At 43.9% G+C, this 17,275-nt stretch overlaps 1 protein-coding gene across 2 annotated transcripts in view; it reads right to left on the bottom strand.

Moving 5' to 3' along the window:
• ADGRE2 (adhesion G protein-coupled receptor E2) overlaps positions 1–17,275 on the bottom strand; it is a 35,596-nt gene that overhangs the window by 1,645 nt on the left and 16,676 nt on the right. The window contains exons 14-20 of one of the 2 annotated variants that reach the window (XM_030820589.1): positions 17,004–17,177; positions 13,321–13,518; positions 12,394–12,629; positions 8,340–8,406; positions 7,675–7,766; positions 5,534–5,702; positions 5,338–5,448 (exon numbers count right to left, since the gene is read on the bottom strand). In XM_030820589.1, the coding sequence (XP_030676449.1) occupies positions 5,338–5,448; positions 5,534–5,702; positions 7,675–7,766; positions 8,340–8,406; positions 12,394–12,629; positions 13,321–13,518; positions 17,004–17,177 (1,047 nt within the window). The remainder of the gene's footprint in view (positions 1–5,337; positions 5,449–5,533; positions 5,703–7,674; positions 7,767–8,339; positions 8,407–12,393; positions 12,630–13,320; positions 13,519–17,003; positions 17,178–17,275) is intronic. The other variant, XM_030820590.1, reaches the window with a different exon arrangement.

The raw sequence follows: 17,275 nt of genomic DNA, 5'->3' as shown, positions 1-17,275 counted from the left end.
CCTGATTTGCTTATATGAGTGTAGCAAATGATCACACGTACCTAGAAACTATGTACGTCTATTATGGATCAATTAAAAAACATTTAAAAAGATCTATCTGTTTCCAAATGTATGTCTTGACCTCTGAGCTCCAGGGTTTGTGTAATGTTGCTTTAAATGTGGAGTCATAAAAGAAGCCAGGTGGGAAATTAATGAAATGTTAGAAGTGTTATCTATTGTTAATCACATAAGATTTAAAAGAAGAAGCACTGAATTCCTTTTTTTTCCCCTGAGACAGGGGTCTTGCTTTGTTGCCCGGGCTGGAGTGCAGTAATGGGATCATAGCTCACTGGATACTTGACCTCCTGGGCTCAAGCAATCCTCCAATCTTAGCCTCCTGGTAGCTGGGACTACAGGCATGCACCACCATGCCTGGCTAATTTTTATATTTTTTGTAGAAATGGAATTTTGCCATGTTACCCAGGCTGGTCTTGAAGTCCTGAGCTAAAGTGATCTGCCTGCCTCGGCCTCCCAAAGTGCTGGGATTACAAGCGTGAGCCACTGCACCCGGCCTGAATTCCTTTTCTCCATATCTTTTCCATCTCCAATATGAGTTATTTATTCCTAGGTTCATAGGAAACTCAGTGTAATTTCTAGGGTTCGAGATGGTCAGCTTCACCTGCTTATATAGTTAGTATTTAATGCATAATTAATATGTGCTCAAGAGATTAATAAATATTGTGCTTCAGGAGATTATTCAGTAGTGATCACAAGACGTTTTGTTTTTATGAAACAAGACTGCAGAAAACCATGGCAGGGACTGCAGAATAAGAGCAAGACACACACATTTTCTTTTCTTTTTTTTTTTTTTTTTTGAGACATAGTCTCACTCTGTCACCCAGGCTGGAGTGCAGTGGCTCGATCTCGGCTTTACTGCAACCTCTGCCTCCTGGGTTCAACTGACTCTTGTGCCTCAGCCTCCCAAGTAGCTGGAATGACAAGCGTCCACCACCATGCCTGGCTAGTTTTTGTATTTTTAGTAGAGGTGGGGTCTTGCCATGTTGGCCAGGCTGGTCTCGAACTCCTGACCTCAAGTGCTCTGCCCGCCTTGGCCTCCCAAAGTGTTGGGATTACAGGCGTGAGCCAGCATGTCCAGCCAAGACACATACATTTTCAAACACCAGAGATACCAAGTTTTAGGAAGCAGTAGAAGATAAAATGACATTAAGTAATGCAACGGATTTTCTTGGTCCTTTGTCCGTAGTTGGCAGAAATATCTGATCACACACCTTAAATTTCAGAAGCCTTTATTGGTTATCTGATGGCCTAACTCTAATTCCCTACACAAAGTACATGTTTCCTTCCTTCAATGTGTATATATCATTTCTAGTGCCTGTGTGGGGTGAAAGGGTGATAAATATTTATGCAAATATCTACAACATGAGGCAGGTTTTGATGATTCTACAATAGGTGAACCCAAACTACATGGGTATGATAGACAGAATAATGACCCCCCAAAGAGGTTCACATCCCTAATCCCCAGAACCTGTAAATGCTACCTGACATGGAAAAAGAGACTTTGTAGATATGGTTATGAAAAGGATCTTGAGACGGGAAAATTGCCCTGGATTGTCTTGGTGAACCCAACGTAATCATCAAGGTCTTTATAAAGTATGAAGGATGTAGGAGAGTCAAAGACAGGGATGGGCTGGGCGCAGTGGCTCACGTCTGTAATCCCAGCACTTTGGGAGGCCAAGGCAGGCAGATGGCTTGAGGCCAGGAGTTCAAGACCAGCCTGGCCAACATGGTGAAACTCTGTCTCTACTAAAAATACAAAAATTAGCTGGGCATGATGGCGGGCGCCTGTAATCCTAGCTACTCGGGAGGCTGGGGCACGAGAATCACTTGAACCCTGGAGGCAGAGTTTGCAGTGAGCCCAGATGGTGCCACTGCACTCCAGCCTGGGTGACAGAGCGAGTGAGACTCTGTCTGAAAAAAAAAAAAAAAAAAAGACAGAATGGACAGTCAATAATATGGGAATGTGGAAGGCGGATGCTCGTGTTTGGTTGTATGATTGAGAGCATGGAATTTACAATGTGTCATCATGATGACTTGGATTTGTGGATTTGTGTGTGTGTGTGTGTGTGTGTGTGTGACATAGGTGGTGAGGGCATTTAGTGAGAACAGAAAAGGAAATAGAAGATCCTGTGTTGGAAACAGGGATTGTGCAGGTTGGATGACAAAGGTAATGAGGCCGGGCGCGGTGGCTCACGCCTGTAATCCCAGTACTTTGGGAGGCTGAGGCAGACAGATCACTTGAGGTCGGGAATTTGAGACCAACCTGACCAACATGGAGAAATCCCGTCTCTACTAAAAATACAAAATTAGCCAGGCTTGGTGGCGCATGCCTGTAATCCCAGCTACTTGGGAGGTAGAGGCAGGAGAATCGCTTTAACCCAGGAGGCAGAGGTTGTGGTGAGCCGAGATAGCACCATTGCACTCCAGCCTGGGTAACAAGAGCAAAACTCCGTCTCAAGAAAAAAATAAAATAAAAAAGGAAAAAGGTAATGAGAGAAATGCAAATGCGGAAAGAGTGCCTGGCAGTATGGTGGGCTTCTTTTCAAGACTTTAAAAAATTTATTATTTATTTATTTACTTTACACAAGGGGTCTTGCGCTGTCACCCAGGCTGGAGGGCAGTGGCACAGTCGTAGCTCACTGTGGCCTTGAACTCCTGGGCTCAAGTGATCCTCCTGCCTCAGCCTCCCAAGCAGCTGGGATTATAGGCATGCACCACGGTGCCCAGCTAGTTTTTATATTTTGTGTAGAGATGGGATTTTGCCATGTTGCCCAGGTTGGTCTCCAACTCCTGGGCTCAAGCGATCCTCTCACCTCCCAAGTAGCTGGGACTACAGACATGTGCCACCACGCCCAGCGAGTTTTTAAAACTTTTTTATAGAGATGGGGTCTCGTTACGTTGCCCAGGCTGAATAGGCTTTTTTTTTTGTTGTTGTTGTTGTTTTGGCAGAGTATTGCTCTGTTGCCCAGGGTAGAGTACAGTGGCATGGGGCAATCTTGGCTCACCACAACTTTTACCTCCCCGGCTCAAGCAATTCTTGTGCCTCAGCCTCCTGAGTAGCTGGGATTACAGGTGTGCACCACCACGCCTGGCTAATTTATGTATTTTTAGTAGAGATGGAGTTTTGCCATGTTGGCCAGGCTGGTCTCGAACTCCTGGCCTCAAGTGATTCGCTTGCCTTGGCCTCCTGAAGTGCTGAGATTATAGGCATGAGCCACCGTGCCTGGCCCTGAATGGGCTCTTTAAATGTGAAGGAAGACTCAAGAGACCTAAATCTCACTGGCTGAAGAGACTCTGTACATTTCTTTTTTTTTTTTTTTTTTTTTTTTTTGAGACGGAGTCTCATTCTGTCACCCAGGCTGGAGTACATTGGCGCGATCTCGGCTCACTGCCAGCTCTGCCTCCTGGGTTCATGCTATTCTCCTGCCTCAGCCACCCGAGTAGCTGGGACTACAGGTGCCCACCACCATGCCTGGCTATTTTTTTTTTATTTTTTATTTTTAGTAGAGACGGGGTTTCACCATGTTAGCCAGGATGGTCTCGATCTCCTGACTTCGTGACCCGCCTGCCTCGGCCTCCCAAAGTGCTGGGGTTACAGGCGTGAGTCACTGCGCCTGGCTGAGACTCTGTACATTTCACACAAATCCAAGTAGTCTTACTTTGCTCATCAGTGAAATGGGATTAGAATTACACATACAATCTGGAGAAGATGGAAGAAGAGGTGAGAAAAATACAAGAGAACTTTGTATGTCTAGATTAATAAATGTTGGTTATTAGTCATCAATGTCATGAATTATCCCATGCCATTGAGGCATAGGATAATATGGCTTCAAGTGGTCCCCAAGTTGTCCCGGGCTCAAGTGATCTTCCTGCTTTAGCCTCCCGAAGTGCTGGCATTACAAGCTTGAACCACTGTTCCTGGCTGATTTATAAAAAAGTATTTAAACTGAGATCATTGCTAATGGTTAATGAGTCAAGGAGTCACTCGAATGTGAACCCTCTTAGGGCATCACCCGCTGATTCCCAGGTCGCCCAGTGTGTTTTTAAAGCTTTATTTATTTAATTTTATTATTTGTATTATTTTTTAGAGAAGAGGTCTTGCTTTGTCATCCAGGCTGAAGTGCAGTGGCACAATCATAGCTCACTGCAGCCTCAAACTCCTGGGCTCAGGTGATCCTCTCACCTCAGCTTCCTGAGTAGCTGGGACTACAGGTGCACACCGCCACCCTCAGCTAATTTTTAAATGCTTTATAGGGATGAGGTCTCACTGGGTTGCTCAGGCTAGTCTTGAACTCTTGGCATCAAGCAGTTGTCCTGCCTCAGCCTCCTAAAGTGCTGGGATTACAGGCATGAGCCACCATCGCTGGCCCCATTACTGCTTTTCTTTCTGAGTTTTGCAGTGGGTAGAGGGTGCTGAGTAGAGGCACTGCCTACTACCCACTACTAAGTGGTAGTTGGTAGAGGCAGACTTGTTAAGAAGCCTAATTCCCAGTTAACACTTATTTCTGTTTAATTCATAAATATGTACAGCATTTCCTCCCGTGCTTGCCTTATTGGGTGGTGGTGCCAAGTGACTGTGAGATAGATTTGTATGTAGAGGAAAGGGATAGGGTAAATGCTTCTGGGTAGAATGTGCATCACTGCTTCGGATCAATTTCTGCTCATTTAATTAACCATGCATGGCACACAGTAGGTGTCCGATAGGAGTGTTTGTGTGTGAGAGTCAAACTAAGCACAGTTCCCTAAGGAGTAAGAGCCAAGGATTTTTTTTTTTTTTAAATTTTTGGGGTAGGGTCTCACTCTGTTGCCTGGGCTGGAGTGCAGTGGCATGATCATGGCTCACTGCAGCCTCAACCTACTGGGCTCAAGTGATTGTCCCACCTCAGCCTCCCGAGGAGTAGCTGGGACTACAGGTGCTTGCCACCATGTCTGGCTAATTTTTATTTTTATTTTTTGTAGAGATGAGATCTTGCTATGTTGCCCAGGGTCATCTTGAACTCTTGGCCTCAAGTGATCCTCTTGCTTAGGCCTCCCAAATGCTGGGATGACAGCGATGCTGGGATGACAGGCTATGATTGTAATCCCAACAGGCCTGACTGATTAAAAAAACATAAACATTTAAACTGAGATCATTGCTAATGGTTAATGAGTCAAGGCGTATTCAGATGCGAGCCTTTCTAGGGCATTGCCTGCTATATTCCCAGGTTTCCTTGTGTGATAGGCACATGCTCCTCAGGTGGGTTGGTTAGTGAAGTGCTCTGGAGCAATGCGTGATCTTACCGTGCTGGGCTTGGAGGTGTCAGCCTTAGCGCTGCTGGAGAGTGTGTACATCTCAGACTCAGTTTTCAATTTTCTGATGCCTTTGGACCATTTCCCATATTGTTCCCGGACCTGCAGAGGCAAAGCATGCACTGGGTCAGCTCACAGAGATCAGTGAGGACAGGAAGAGTCCTGGGTGGGAACTGGGCAGTGGTACCTGCTGGCTGAGGAGGCAGTACACCAGGAAGATGAAGACGCCCTGCAGGCTGTTGATGATGGTGAAGATGTAGGCCATGACCTGGGCAGCTGGACCCACCTGCAAGATGCCCAGACACCACGTGCAGCCCAGGATGAACAGCTGAGCTGTCGCTTTAAATGCCAGCATCCTGGATTGAATAAAAAAGGAGGCTGGTGATGCACCCAGAGAAACAGAATCAAGGCTATTTCATCTGTGCCCATGGAGTCCTCTGCCCTCCCCTGTAGGTGATTTCTCAGATTGGGCTGTGGTCAGCTTAGATCTTTACTGTCAACAATAGCCCACAGTAGAAATGCCACCTGGGGATGGGCATGGTGGCTCATGCCTGTAATCCCAGCACTTTGGGAGGCCAAGGCAGGTGGATCACCTGAGGTCAGGAGTTCGAGACCAGCCCGACCAACATGGTGAAACCCGGTCTCTACCAAAAAAATACAAAAATTAGCCAGGTGTGGTGGGGGGTGCCTGTAATCCCAGCTACTCAGGAGGCTGGAGCAGTAGAATTGCTTGAACTCGGGAGGCAGAGGTTGCAGTGAGTTGAGATAGAGCCACTGCACTCCAGCCTGGGAGTGACAGAGCAGAGAGAGACTCTGTCTCAAAAAAAAAAAGGATTATTTTTGAATATGAAAAGAGATTTCTGTGTTCATGAGCTACACAGTCTCTTCAAATCACCAATATAACCAAAGCATGACATACAAAATTTGGAAAGGATAATGATAGGAATCTAGAAGAAAGTTCATTAATTTTGCACAAGGGTGCCTGGAACAACAAAATGCTCAAGCCCTGTAGAGGAATTATTTTTATTTTTATTTATTTATTTTTTTGAGATGGAATCTCACTCTGTCACCCAGGCTGGAGTGCAATGGCACAGTCTTGGCTCACTGCAACCTCTGCCTCTCAGGTTCAAGCAATTCTTCTGCCTCAGCCTCCCGAGTAGCTGGGATTACAGGCACCCGCCACCACGCCCAGCTAATTTTTGTATTTTTAGTGGAGACGGGGTTTCACCATGTTGGCCAGGCTGGTGTCTGTGGCCAGGCTGGTCTCAAACCCCTGACATTGTGATCTGCCCACCTCGGCTTCCCAAAGTGCTGGGATTATAGGCATGAGCCACTGTGCCCAGCCTTCTTTGTACTTTTGTTATAGGACTGCTGACAAAAGTCCAAAGGCATTTTTAACCTTTTAGTTTATTGATTCGTAGTGTTTGTACATCTTTGTGGGGACGTATGTGATATTTTGTTAACATGCATAGAGTGTGTCATGATTAAGTCAGGGTATTCAGGGTATCCGTCACTTCGAGTGTCTATCATTTGTATGTGTTGGGAACACTTCAAATTCTCCCCTCTAGCTATTTTGAAATATATGATATATTGTGAACTAGAGTCACCATACTCTGCCATCCAACATTATAACTTATTCCTTCTATCTGACTGTATGTCGTACCCATTAACCAACCTCTCTTCATCGCTTTGTCCACTCACACACCCTTTCCAGACTCTGAGGCAGAGTCTCACTCTGTCACCCAGGCTGGAGTGCAGTGGTGCGATCTCGGCTCACCGCAACCTCCGCCTCCTGGGTTCAAGTGGTTCTCCTGCCTCAGCCTCTCGAGTAGCTGGGACTATGGGCGCCCGCCACCACGCCCGGCTAACTTTTATCATTCTACTTTCTGCCTCCATGAGATCAGCTTCTTCAGCTCCTCTCTATGTAAGTGATAACCTGTGGTATTTGTCTTTTTGTGCCTGGCTTATTTCATTTAAGAGAATCACCTCCAGTTTCATCCATGTTGCTGCAAATGACATGGTTTCATTCTGTTTTGTGGTCGAATTGCATCCTATTTTGTATATATACCACTTACCAGCCAGTGAAGATTCTTCCTGTTGCTTTGGGATTCACAAACTGAGATTAGACATGGACAAAACATGTTGCATGGGGTCTCAACAGGACACCACTGAATCTGAGATGGCTGCCATAGAAGGATGGCTGCGTCTGTTTACTCTGGGTCCCTTCAAAAGACCCTGAGAAGGGACCTCAGTGGCTGCTGAGGCACATGGCTTGGCTCTTGGGAACCATACATGTCTGTGTGGTTATCACCCCCATCTCCATCTTACCTTGTGTTCCGGAGGGTGGACACTTCACTATTGAGGGAGGAGAGTCTGTTTTTCAAAATCCAGAGAGTCACCAGAAAGAGAACTAAATTCACCTTCAGAAAACCACAGAAGATTTGTTGAATAGATTTTGAAACCTGATATCTCTCTTTTTTTGTTTTTCAGACAGGGTCTTGCTCTGTTGCCCAGGCTGGAGTGTGGCGGTGCAATCTCAGCTCACTGCCACCTCCGCCTCCTGGGTTCGAGTGATTCTCCTGCCTCAGCCTCCCGAGTACAGGCACCCATCACCACGCCTGGATAATTTTTGTATTTTTAGTAGAGACAGGGTTTCACCATGTTGGCCAGGCTAGTCTTGAACTCCTGACCTCAAGTGATCTGCCTGCCTCAGCCTCCCAAAGTGTTGGGATTACAGGCGTGAGCCACCACACTGGGCCTGACGCCCATTATCTCTTCATGCTAGCCTGTCTAATATGAATTATACACACAAGTGTTTTTCTTAAATATTGAGTAACAGTGTTAGAGTCTGAAGATTCAAGAGTGGTCTTAGGAAACCTAACCCAACCCATGACAACCCAGGGGACATTCCTGCTCTTGTCACCATCTTTATTATCTTGTTTTTCTAATGACCCTCAGCGGGGCAGCAAGGATGCTCAGATGATGTCACTCACAGAGAAGATGGCGCAGACAGGTCCAAGGAAGCCCCATATAAATCCCTTTTCTGGTTGGAGCCAGCAGCTGAACAAGAGAGAGAGATAAAAAAAAAAAAAAAAAAACCGCATCAGTTTTTGGAGACATGGAACAGTAACGTAAGTCTATTCTCTCCCTCCTCACCACTTTCTCACTTCCTTCCTACGTCAACAATATTGAGGCCGGGCGCGGTGGCTCTCACGCCTGTAATCCCAGCACTTTGGGAGGCCGAGGCGGGCGGATCACGAGGTCAGGAGATCGAGACCATCCTGGCTAACATGGTGAAACCCCGTCTCTACTAAAAATACAAAAAATTAGCCGGGCGAGGTGGCAGGCGCCTGTAGTCCCAGCTACAAGGGAGGTTGAGGCAGGAGAATGGCGTGAACCCCGGGGGGCGGAGCCTGCAGTGAGCCGAGATCGCGCCACTGCACTCCAGCCTGGGTGAAAGAGCGAGACTCCGTCTCAAAAAAAAAAAACAAAAAAAACAAAAAAAACAAAAAAAAACCCAATATTGAGTGTTTCTTTAGTGATAGGGTCTGTGGTTGGCTCTGAAGATACAGTGGTGAAGAAAATGAACACAGTCTTAGATCCCCAAAATTTCAACTCAAGGAAGATACACACAATTAGACACATTGTAACAGTGAAACAAAAATGGAAGGTTGCGCCAGGCACAGTGGCTCACACCAGGACTTTGGGAGGCCGAGGTGGGAGGATTGCTTGAGGCCAGGAGTTTGAGACCAGCCTGAGCAACATAGCAAGACCCCATTTCTACAAAAAATAAAAAAATAGCCGGGTGTGGTGGCTCACACCTGTATTCTCAGTTACTCGGGAGACTGCTCGAGTCCAGGAAGTGGAGACTGCAGTGAGCTGTGATTGCAACCCTGCACTCCAGCCTGGGCAACAGAGCAATGCCTATATTGCGGCATTTTAAAATGGCTGAATGAGACCAGGTGCAGTGGTTCACGCCTGTAATCCCAGCACTTTGGGAGGCCGAGGCGGGTGGATCATTTGAGGTCAGGAGTTTGAGACCAGCCTGCCCAATGTGGTGAAATCCTTTCTCTACTAAAAACACACAAAAAATGAGCTGTGTGTGGTGGCACATGCCTGTAATCCCAGTTACCCAGGAGGCTGAGGCATTGGAATTGCTTGAACCCAGGCAGCAGAGAACAGAGGTTGCAGTGAGCTGAGATGGTGCCACTGCACTCTAGCCTGGGTGATAGAGTGTTTCTAAATAAATAAATAATGACTGAATGGTCTCTTAACGTTCCTTTTTACGGCTGAATAATATTTCATTGTGGATATATTATGTTTTGTTTATCCATTCATCAGTGATAGGCATTGTTTCCAATTTTTGACTATTTTAAATATTGCTTCTATGAGCATTCACGTACAACATTTTTCTAAACGTTTATTTTAGGTTCAGAGGTACATTTTGTGGGTTTGTTATGTAGGTAAAATGCATGTTGCGGTGGTTTGGTGTACAGATTATTTCGTCACCCAGGTCATCAGCACAGTACTCTATAGGTCGTTTATTTATCCTTGCCCTCCTCCCACTCTCCACCCTCAAGTAGGCTTCGGTGTCTGAAGTTCCCTTGTTTGTGTCCATGGATACCCAATGTTTAGCTCCTACTTATAAGTGAGAACATGCGGTATTTGATTTTCTGTTTCTGCATTAGTTCACTTAGGATAATGGCCTCCAGCCCCATCTATATTGCTGCAAAGGACATGATCTCATTATTTTATTTTATTTTATTTTATTTTTTTGAGATGGAGTCTCGCTCTGTCGCCAGGCTGGAGTGCAATGGCGCCATCTCGGCTCACTGCAACCTCTACCTCCCAGGTTCAAGTGATTCTTGTGCCTCAGCCTCCCAAGTAGCTGGGATTACAGGCACCCACCACCACGCCCAGCTAACTTTTGTATTTTTAGTAGAGACGGGGTTTCACCATGTTGGCCAGGATGGTATCGATCTCTTGAACTCGTGACCCACTCGCCTTGGCCTCCCAAAGTGCTGGGATTACAGGCGTGAGCCACCACGCCTGGCTGATCTTGTTATTTTTATGGCTGCATCCTGCATCATTTACAAGTTTTTGTGTGGACATCTGTTTTAATTTGTTTTGGGTATATACCTGGGTCATATGGCGGCTCTATGGTTAACTTTTGGAGGATTAGTGTTAATAGTTCACAAAATCAAAAACGGAAAAAGAGGAAGCACTTCCCAAATCTTCTACGAGGCCAGTATTACTCTGACACCAAACTCAGAAATAGACATCACAAGACAAGAAAACTGCAGACCAAAATCCCTTATGAAAATGAATGCAAAAATCCTCAGAAAAATACTAGCTGACCAAGTCCTGCAACATATTAAAAGGATTATATACCCTGACCAGGTGGTAATTATCCCAGGAATGTAAGGCTAGTTTAACATCTAATCATCCATCAACGTAATACACATATTAATAGAATAAAGGATTAAAATTATATGATCACATTATAGTTATATAATTACATAATCATATAATTATATGATCACATTATAAGATCACATTATAATTATATAACCATATAATTAACCATATGTAACCATATAATGTTCCCCAGGACTCAAAGGTAAATAATTAACCATATATAACCATATAATTATAATGTGATCATATAATTTTAATCCTTTATTCTATTATGTGTATTAATAGAACAAAGGATTAAGTAATCATATAATTATATATGATTATATAACTTAATGTGATAATATAATTTATAATTATATGATATAATTATATTTAATTATATCATATAATATATAAATTACATAGATACATATTTATATAGAATTACATATATATAAATTACATATAAAAATCTAATATAATTATATAATTATAATGTGATCATATAATTTTAATCCCATATAATTAAAAATTATATGCTTCAGAAATGCATTTGACAAAATCAAACATCCTTTCATCATCAAAATACCCAACACTCTAGGAATAGAAAAGAATTTCTTTAACCAGAAAAAGGGTATCTATGAAAAATCCTCAGCTAACATCATACATTAATGAGGATAGACTCAATGCTTTCTCCCTAAGTTCAGGAGCAAGACAAAATTGTCTGCTGTTCTAGTCAACAGTGTCCTGGAGGTTTCAACCAATGCAACTGGCAAACAAACAAATAAACAAACAAACAAACTAGCTAGAAAAGTACCTGGCACAAAGTAAGCATCTCGTAAATCTTAACTATGACAGTGTCAATTATTTTGGTTATTCAAATCAGGTCTACTTTTTCAAATGAAAAATTGAAGCATCCTAAAAGATTTGGATAAAGTAGGTTAGATTAAAAAAAAATGCTATCGTGAGCACTTTGATTTCATTCTTGCTATTTTCAATGAGAGAGATTTAAATACATTATCCCTAACTATTATTATTATTTTTTAGAGACAAGGTCTCTCTCTGTTGCTCAGGCTGGAGTGCAGTGGCGCAATCATAGCTCACTGCAACCTCGAACTCCTGGGCTCAAGCGATCCTCCCACCTCAGCCTCCTCAGTAGCTAGGACTACAGGTGTGTGCTAGTATGCCCCGCTAATTTTTTAAATTTTGTAAAGAAGGGGTCTTGCTGTGTTGCCCAGGCTGGTCTCAAGATCTTGGGCTCAAGTGATCCTCCTGTGTCAGCCTCCCAAAGCACAGGGATTCCAGGTGTGAGCCACTGAGCCTGACCCTCCTTAATTATTATAATCTTCTAGCAGAAAGATGCCCTAGGGATTATGACATAGTGTCTTTGTCCTATTCATGCTTTCCAAAGACTTGCCCTTTATTTCATTCAGAAAATTTCCGAAAACCCTCTTCTACAATGCCTAGTTTGAAATGTAATTGAAATAAACTCAATAGCTAAGAATGAGGAGCTGCAGTGTAATCCAACCAATACAGCCTAAAATCCCTACTGATCTAATTAAAAGCAGGTATCATAAAAATGCTATCTAGGTTCTAGCAATGGCCATGGTTATGCCAGAGAAGATAAGGATTGTGAGAATTTGCATTAACCGGGAAGGTGTTCCATAAAGGTGAGGCCTGGAGGCTGCAGAAATGGCCAGTATCACAGCTGGGACTCCGTAGCCCACAGGGAACATGAGCTTCTTCATGCATCTGTTGATGCTTGAGTAGTTGACCACCGTCAGGTTCCGTGCAGTGAGGAAGAGGTGCAGGGCCTCCAGCAGCATCCAGGTGAAGGCGGCCAGGTAGAGATAGTGCAAGGCACCGGCGATGATGGAGCACAGCACCTGGGGGAGAAGTAAAAGACGCCCAGAGTGGCGGTCAGATTTGAGTGTGGCCCATGGCTTCTTCTGTACCATGCAACTGGGGAGAATTCTGAGATATTTGATGGTATTGTAGAGAATATTTGCTTTGTAGTTGAGTCAGGCAATGGGAAATTGGTGGTGTTCTCTTCTAATATTCCCCAGGACTCAAGGGCCTATATATATATGTGTATATATACATATATATACATATACATATATATATACACACACATATGTGTGTGTGTGTGTGTGTATATATATATCTATATATATATATATATATATTTTTTTTTTTGAGACGGAATTTCACTCTTGTTGCCCAGGCTGGCATGCAATGGTGCGATCTCAGCTCACTGCAACCTCCACCTCCTGGGTTCAAACGATTCTCTTGCCTCAGCCTCCTGAGTAACTGGGATTACAGGTACGTGCCACCATGCCTGGCTAATTTTGTATTTTTAGTAGAGACAGGGTTTCCCCATGTTGGTCAGGCCGGTCTCAAACTCCCAACCTGAGGTTATCTGCCCACCTCGGTCTCCCAAAATGCTGGGATTACAGGTGTGAGCCACCACGCCCAGCCGGGCCATTATATTAAGGAATCAAATGCTGCATCATTCCATGAGCCAGCATGCCCTGCATCAAGGAAGGGAGCGCTCTGGAACACCGCTGTCAATACCTTGTGTCCGGTTTGATCAATTGCCACGAGGAAGAGGAGGTGGGCCAGGAAGAGGCACAGCGAGAGCTGCAGATGCAGTGAGGTGCTGGTGTTCTGGATGGCTTTGCATAGGAGGAAGGTGAGGGCTGCCAGGAGGAGGCACAGCAGAGAGACGCTCAGCCCCACGTAGGTGATGATAGTCAGCACGGGGTCCTCCTCCTGGGACGGAGAAAAGAAGGGTTCACAGTGATGCTTTCCTGCTCTGGGGTAATGACCCCACCACCATTTAAAATTTTTATTTTGGCATAGCAAATTCAAGAATGAGGGAGCCAGGTAAATTTGTGAAGATGTCACCAATTTAATTTAATTTGTGAAGGTGTCACCTGAGCCTCTTGGGTGGCTGGGAATACAGGTGTAGTCATGTAGGTGACAACAGGCGTGCATTATAGTCATTATAGCATGGCACCATGCCCTGATAATTTTTTTTTTTGACAGAGTCTTGCTCTGTCGCCCAGGCTGGAGTGCAGTGGTACGATCTCTGCTCACTGCAGCCTCCGTCTCCTGGGTTCAAGCAATTCTCGTGCCTCAGCCTCCCAAGTAGTTGGGATTACAGGCACGTGCCTCCACGCCAGGCTAATTTATGTATTTTTAGTAGAGACAGGGTCACACCATGTTGGCCAGGCTGGTCTTGAACTCCTGACCTCGTGATCCACCTGCCTTGGCCTCCCAAAGTCCTGGGATTACAGGCATGAGCCACCACACCCGTCCTAATTTTTTTTTTATTTTTGTAGAGACAGGGTCTTTCTGTGTTGCACAGGCTGGTCTCAAATTCCTGGGCTCAAGTGATCCTCCCGTTTCAGCCTCCCAAAGCACAGAGATTCCAGGTGTGGGCCCGTTAGGTTTTCAAGGGAAGGTGAGGGTTAAAGAAAGACAGAGAGAGAGTTGGCAGCTCTACAGCAATGCAGGTTTATGTCCGGCACAAGACCTGTGGAGGGGGGAGCTAGCTTCGTGCCAGAACCCACTGCCGCTTATAGGCTGGGGTAATTACAGGTCTGGGCAGGAGGGGCTGGGCGGTGTGGCTTACTGCCTGGGAGGATATTGATAAGATGTTCTTGTGATGGAAAACAAAAGGGTGGTTTGGCCCTTTCTCCCTCAAGATATGATAATGATGTCCCTTGGATCTACTCTATGTGATGAGATAAGAAATTCAGGTGGGTGAGGCGTGGTGGCTCACGCCTGTAATCCCAGCACTTTGGGTGGCCAAGGCGGGTGGATCACTTGAGGTAAGGAGTTCCAGACCAGCCTGGCCAACTTGGTGAAACCCCATATGTAGTAAAAATACAAAAATTAGCCGGGCATGATGGTGCGTGCCTGTAGTCCCAGCTACTCAGGAGACTGAGGCAGGAGGATCCCTTGAGCCCAGAAGGTCAAGGCAGAGTTTACCCTGGGTGGGCCAGACCTAATCAGATGAGTCTTTACAAGATCTGGGCTCTTCCTGGAGCATCAGATTCAAAACTTGTGATGGTTAATACTGGGTGTCAACTTGATTGGATTGAAGGATACAAAGTACTGATCCTGGGTGTGTCTGTGAGGGTGCTGCCAAAGGACATTAACATTTGAGTCAGTGGACTGGGAAAGGCAGATCCACTCTTAATCTAGGTGGGCACCATCTAATCAGCTGCCAGCGTGGCTAGAATATAAGCAGGCAGAAAAATGTGAAAAGAGAGACTGGCCTAGCCTCCCAGCCTCCATCTTTCTCGCGTGCTGGATGCTTCTTGCCCTCGAACATCGGACTCCAAGTTCTTCAGTTTTGGGACTCGACTGGCTCTCTCAGCCTGCAGACGGCCTGTCGTGGGACCTTGTGATCACGTGAGTTAATAGTTAATAAACTCCCCTTTATATATACATATATCTATATGTAGAGATCTATCTATCTATCTATCTATCTATCTATCTATCTATCTATCTTATCATCTATCTATCTATCTATCTATCTATCTATCTATCTATTATCTATCTTATCTATCTTTTTTTATCTATCTATTTTTTTTTTTTTTTTTTTTTATCATCTATCTATCTATCTATCTTTTTTTATCTATCTATCTATCATCTATCTATCTATCTATATCTATCTATCTATCTATCTTATCTTTATCTATCTATCTATTCTATCTATCTATCTATCTATCTATCTATCTATCTATTATTTCTATTCTATTATTATCTATCTATCTTTATCTATCTATCTATTATCTATCTATCTATCTATCTAATCTATCTATCTATCATCTATCTATCATCTATCTATTATCTATCTATCTATCTATCTATCTATCTATCTATCTATCTTATCTATCTATCTATCTATCTTATCTATCTATCTATCTATCTATCTAATCTATCTATCTATCTTTTATCTATTATCTATCATCTATCTATCATCTATCTATCTATCTATCTATCTATCTATCATCTATCTATCTATCTATCTATCTATCATCTATCTATCTATCTATCTATCTATCTTATCTATCTATCTATCTATCTATCTATCTATCTATCTATCATCTATCTATCTATCTATCTATCATCTATCTATCTATCTATTCTATCTATCTATTTTCTATCTATCTATCTATCTATCTATCTATCTATCTATCTATCTATCTATCATCTATCTATCTATCTATCTATCTAATCTATCTATCTATCTATCTATCTATCTATCTATCTATCTATCTATCTATCTATCATCTATCTATCTATCTATCTATCTATCTATCATCTATCTATCTATCTATCTATCTATCATCTATCTATCATCTATCTATTATCTATCTATCTATCTATCTATCTATCTATCTATCTATCATCTATCTATCTATCTATCTATCTATCATCTATCTATCTATCTATCATCTATCTATCTATCTATCTATCATCTATCTATCTATCTATCATCTATCTATCTATCTATCTATCTATCTATCTATCTATCTATCTATATTTGAGTCAGTGGGTTGGGAAAGGCAGATCCACTCTTAATCTGGGTGGGCACCAACTAATCAGCTGCCAGCGTGGCTAGAATATAAGCAGGCAGAAATTATCTATCTATCTGTCTGTCTATCTATCTATCATCTATCTATCATCTATCTATCATCTATCTATCTATCATCTATCTATCTATCATCTATCTATCTATCTATCATCTATCTATCTATCTATCATCATCTATCTATTCCATTAGTTCTGTCCCTCTAGAGAACCCCAACTAATACAAAGCTTAAGAGGGATTCCGCGTGCAGGACATTTTTTTTCCTTGTCCTCCAGATAGGAATGCTAGAAGTTTGCCAGAGGGTCGTGTGAGAAGGGATGTGAGTGGCCTCTAGGAACTGAATGTGATGCCTTCCTGACAGCTAAGAAAGTGAGACCTCAGTCCTACAATCACAAGAAACTGAATTCTGCCAGCAACCAGGGAGCTTGGAGAAGGACCTCAAGTCTCAGATGAAATGGCAGCCCTGGGGGTGGGATGACATGATGATTTCAGTCTTGTAAGACCCTGAGCACAAAAGCCATCTTGCTATGCCAGGTTGCTGAGCCATAGCTGTGAGATAATGCCTATATTTTTTAAAAAGGCTGCTACGTCTGTGGGGATTTGTTACACAGCAATAAATGCAGAGTGCAGCCCCTCCTAAGGGTCTCACCTGCACATCGTAGTGGGCCATGAGGATGGCAAAGCTGCTCAGGTGGGTGCAACGGCAGATGGTGCTGGTGTCTCTGGTGCCCATCGTGCTGCAGCCTGTGGTGGCCCAATGACCACATCCATTCTGGCCACGCTCCCAGACGACACAGAGTACCTTCTGTCTCGGGATCACTGACTGCAGGAACAGAACACAGGTGTGGGCTGGGCATGGCAGCTCACGCCTGTAATCCCAGCAATTTGGGAGGCTGAAGCAGGTGGATTACTTGTCAGGAG

Source organism: Nomascus leucogenys, chromosome 10 (assembly GCF_006542625.1).
Source record: "Nomascus leucogenys isolate Asia chromosome 10, Asia_NLE_v1, whole genome shotgun sequence".
Classification (NCBI taxonomy): Eukaryota; Metazoa; Chordata; class Mammalia; order Primates; family Hylobatidae; genus Nomascus; species Nomascus leucogenys.
Note: the sequence above shows the minus strand (reverse complement) of the source record. Positions and strands in the feature narration are given on the sequence as shown.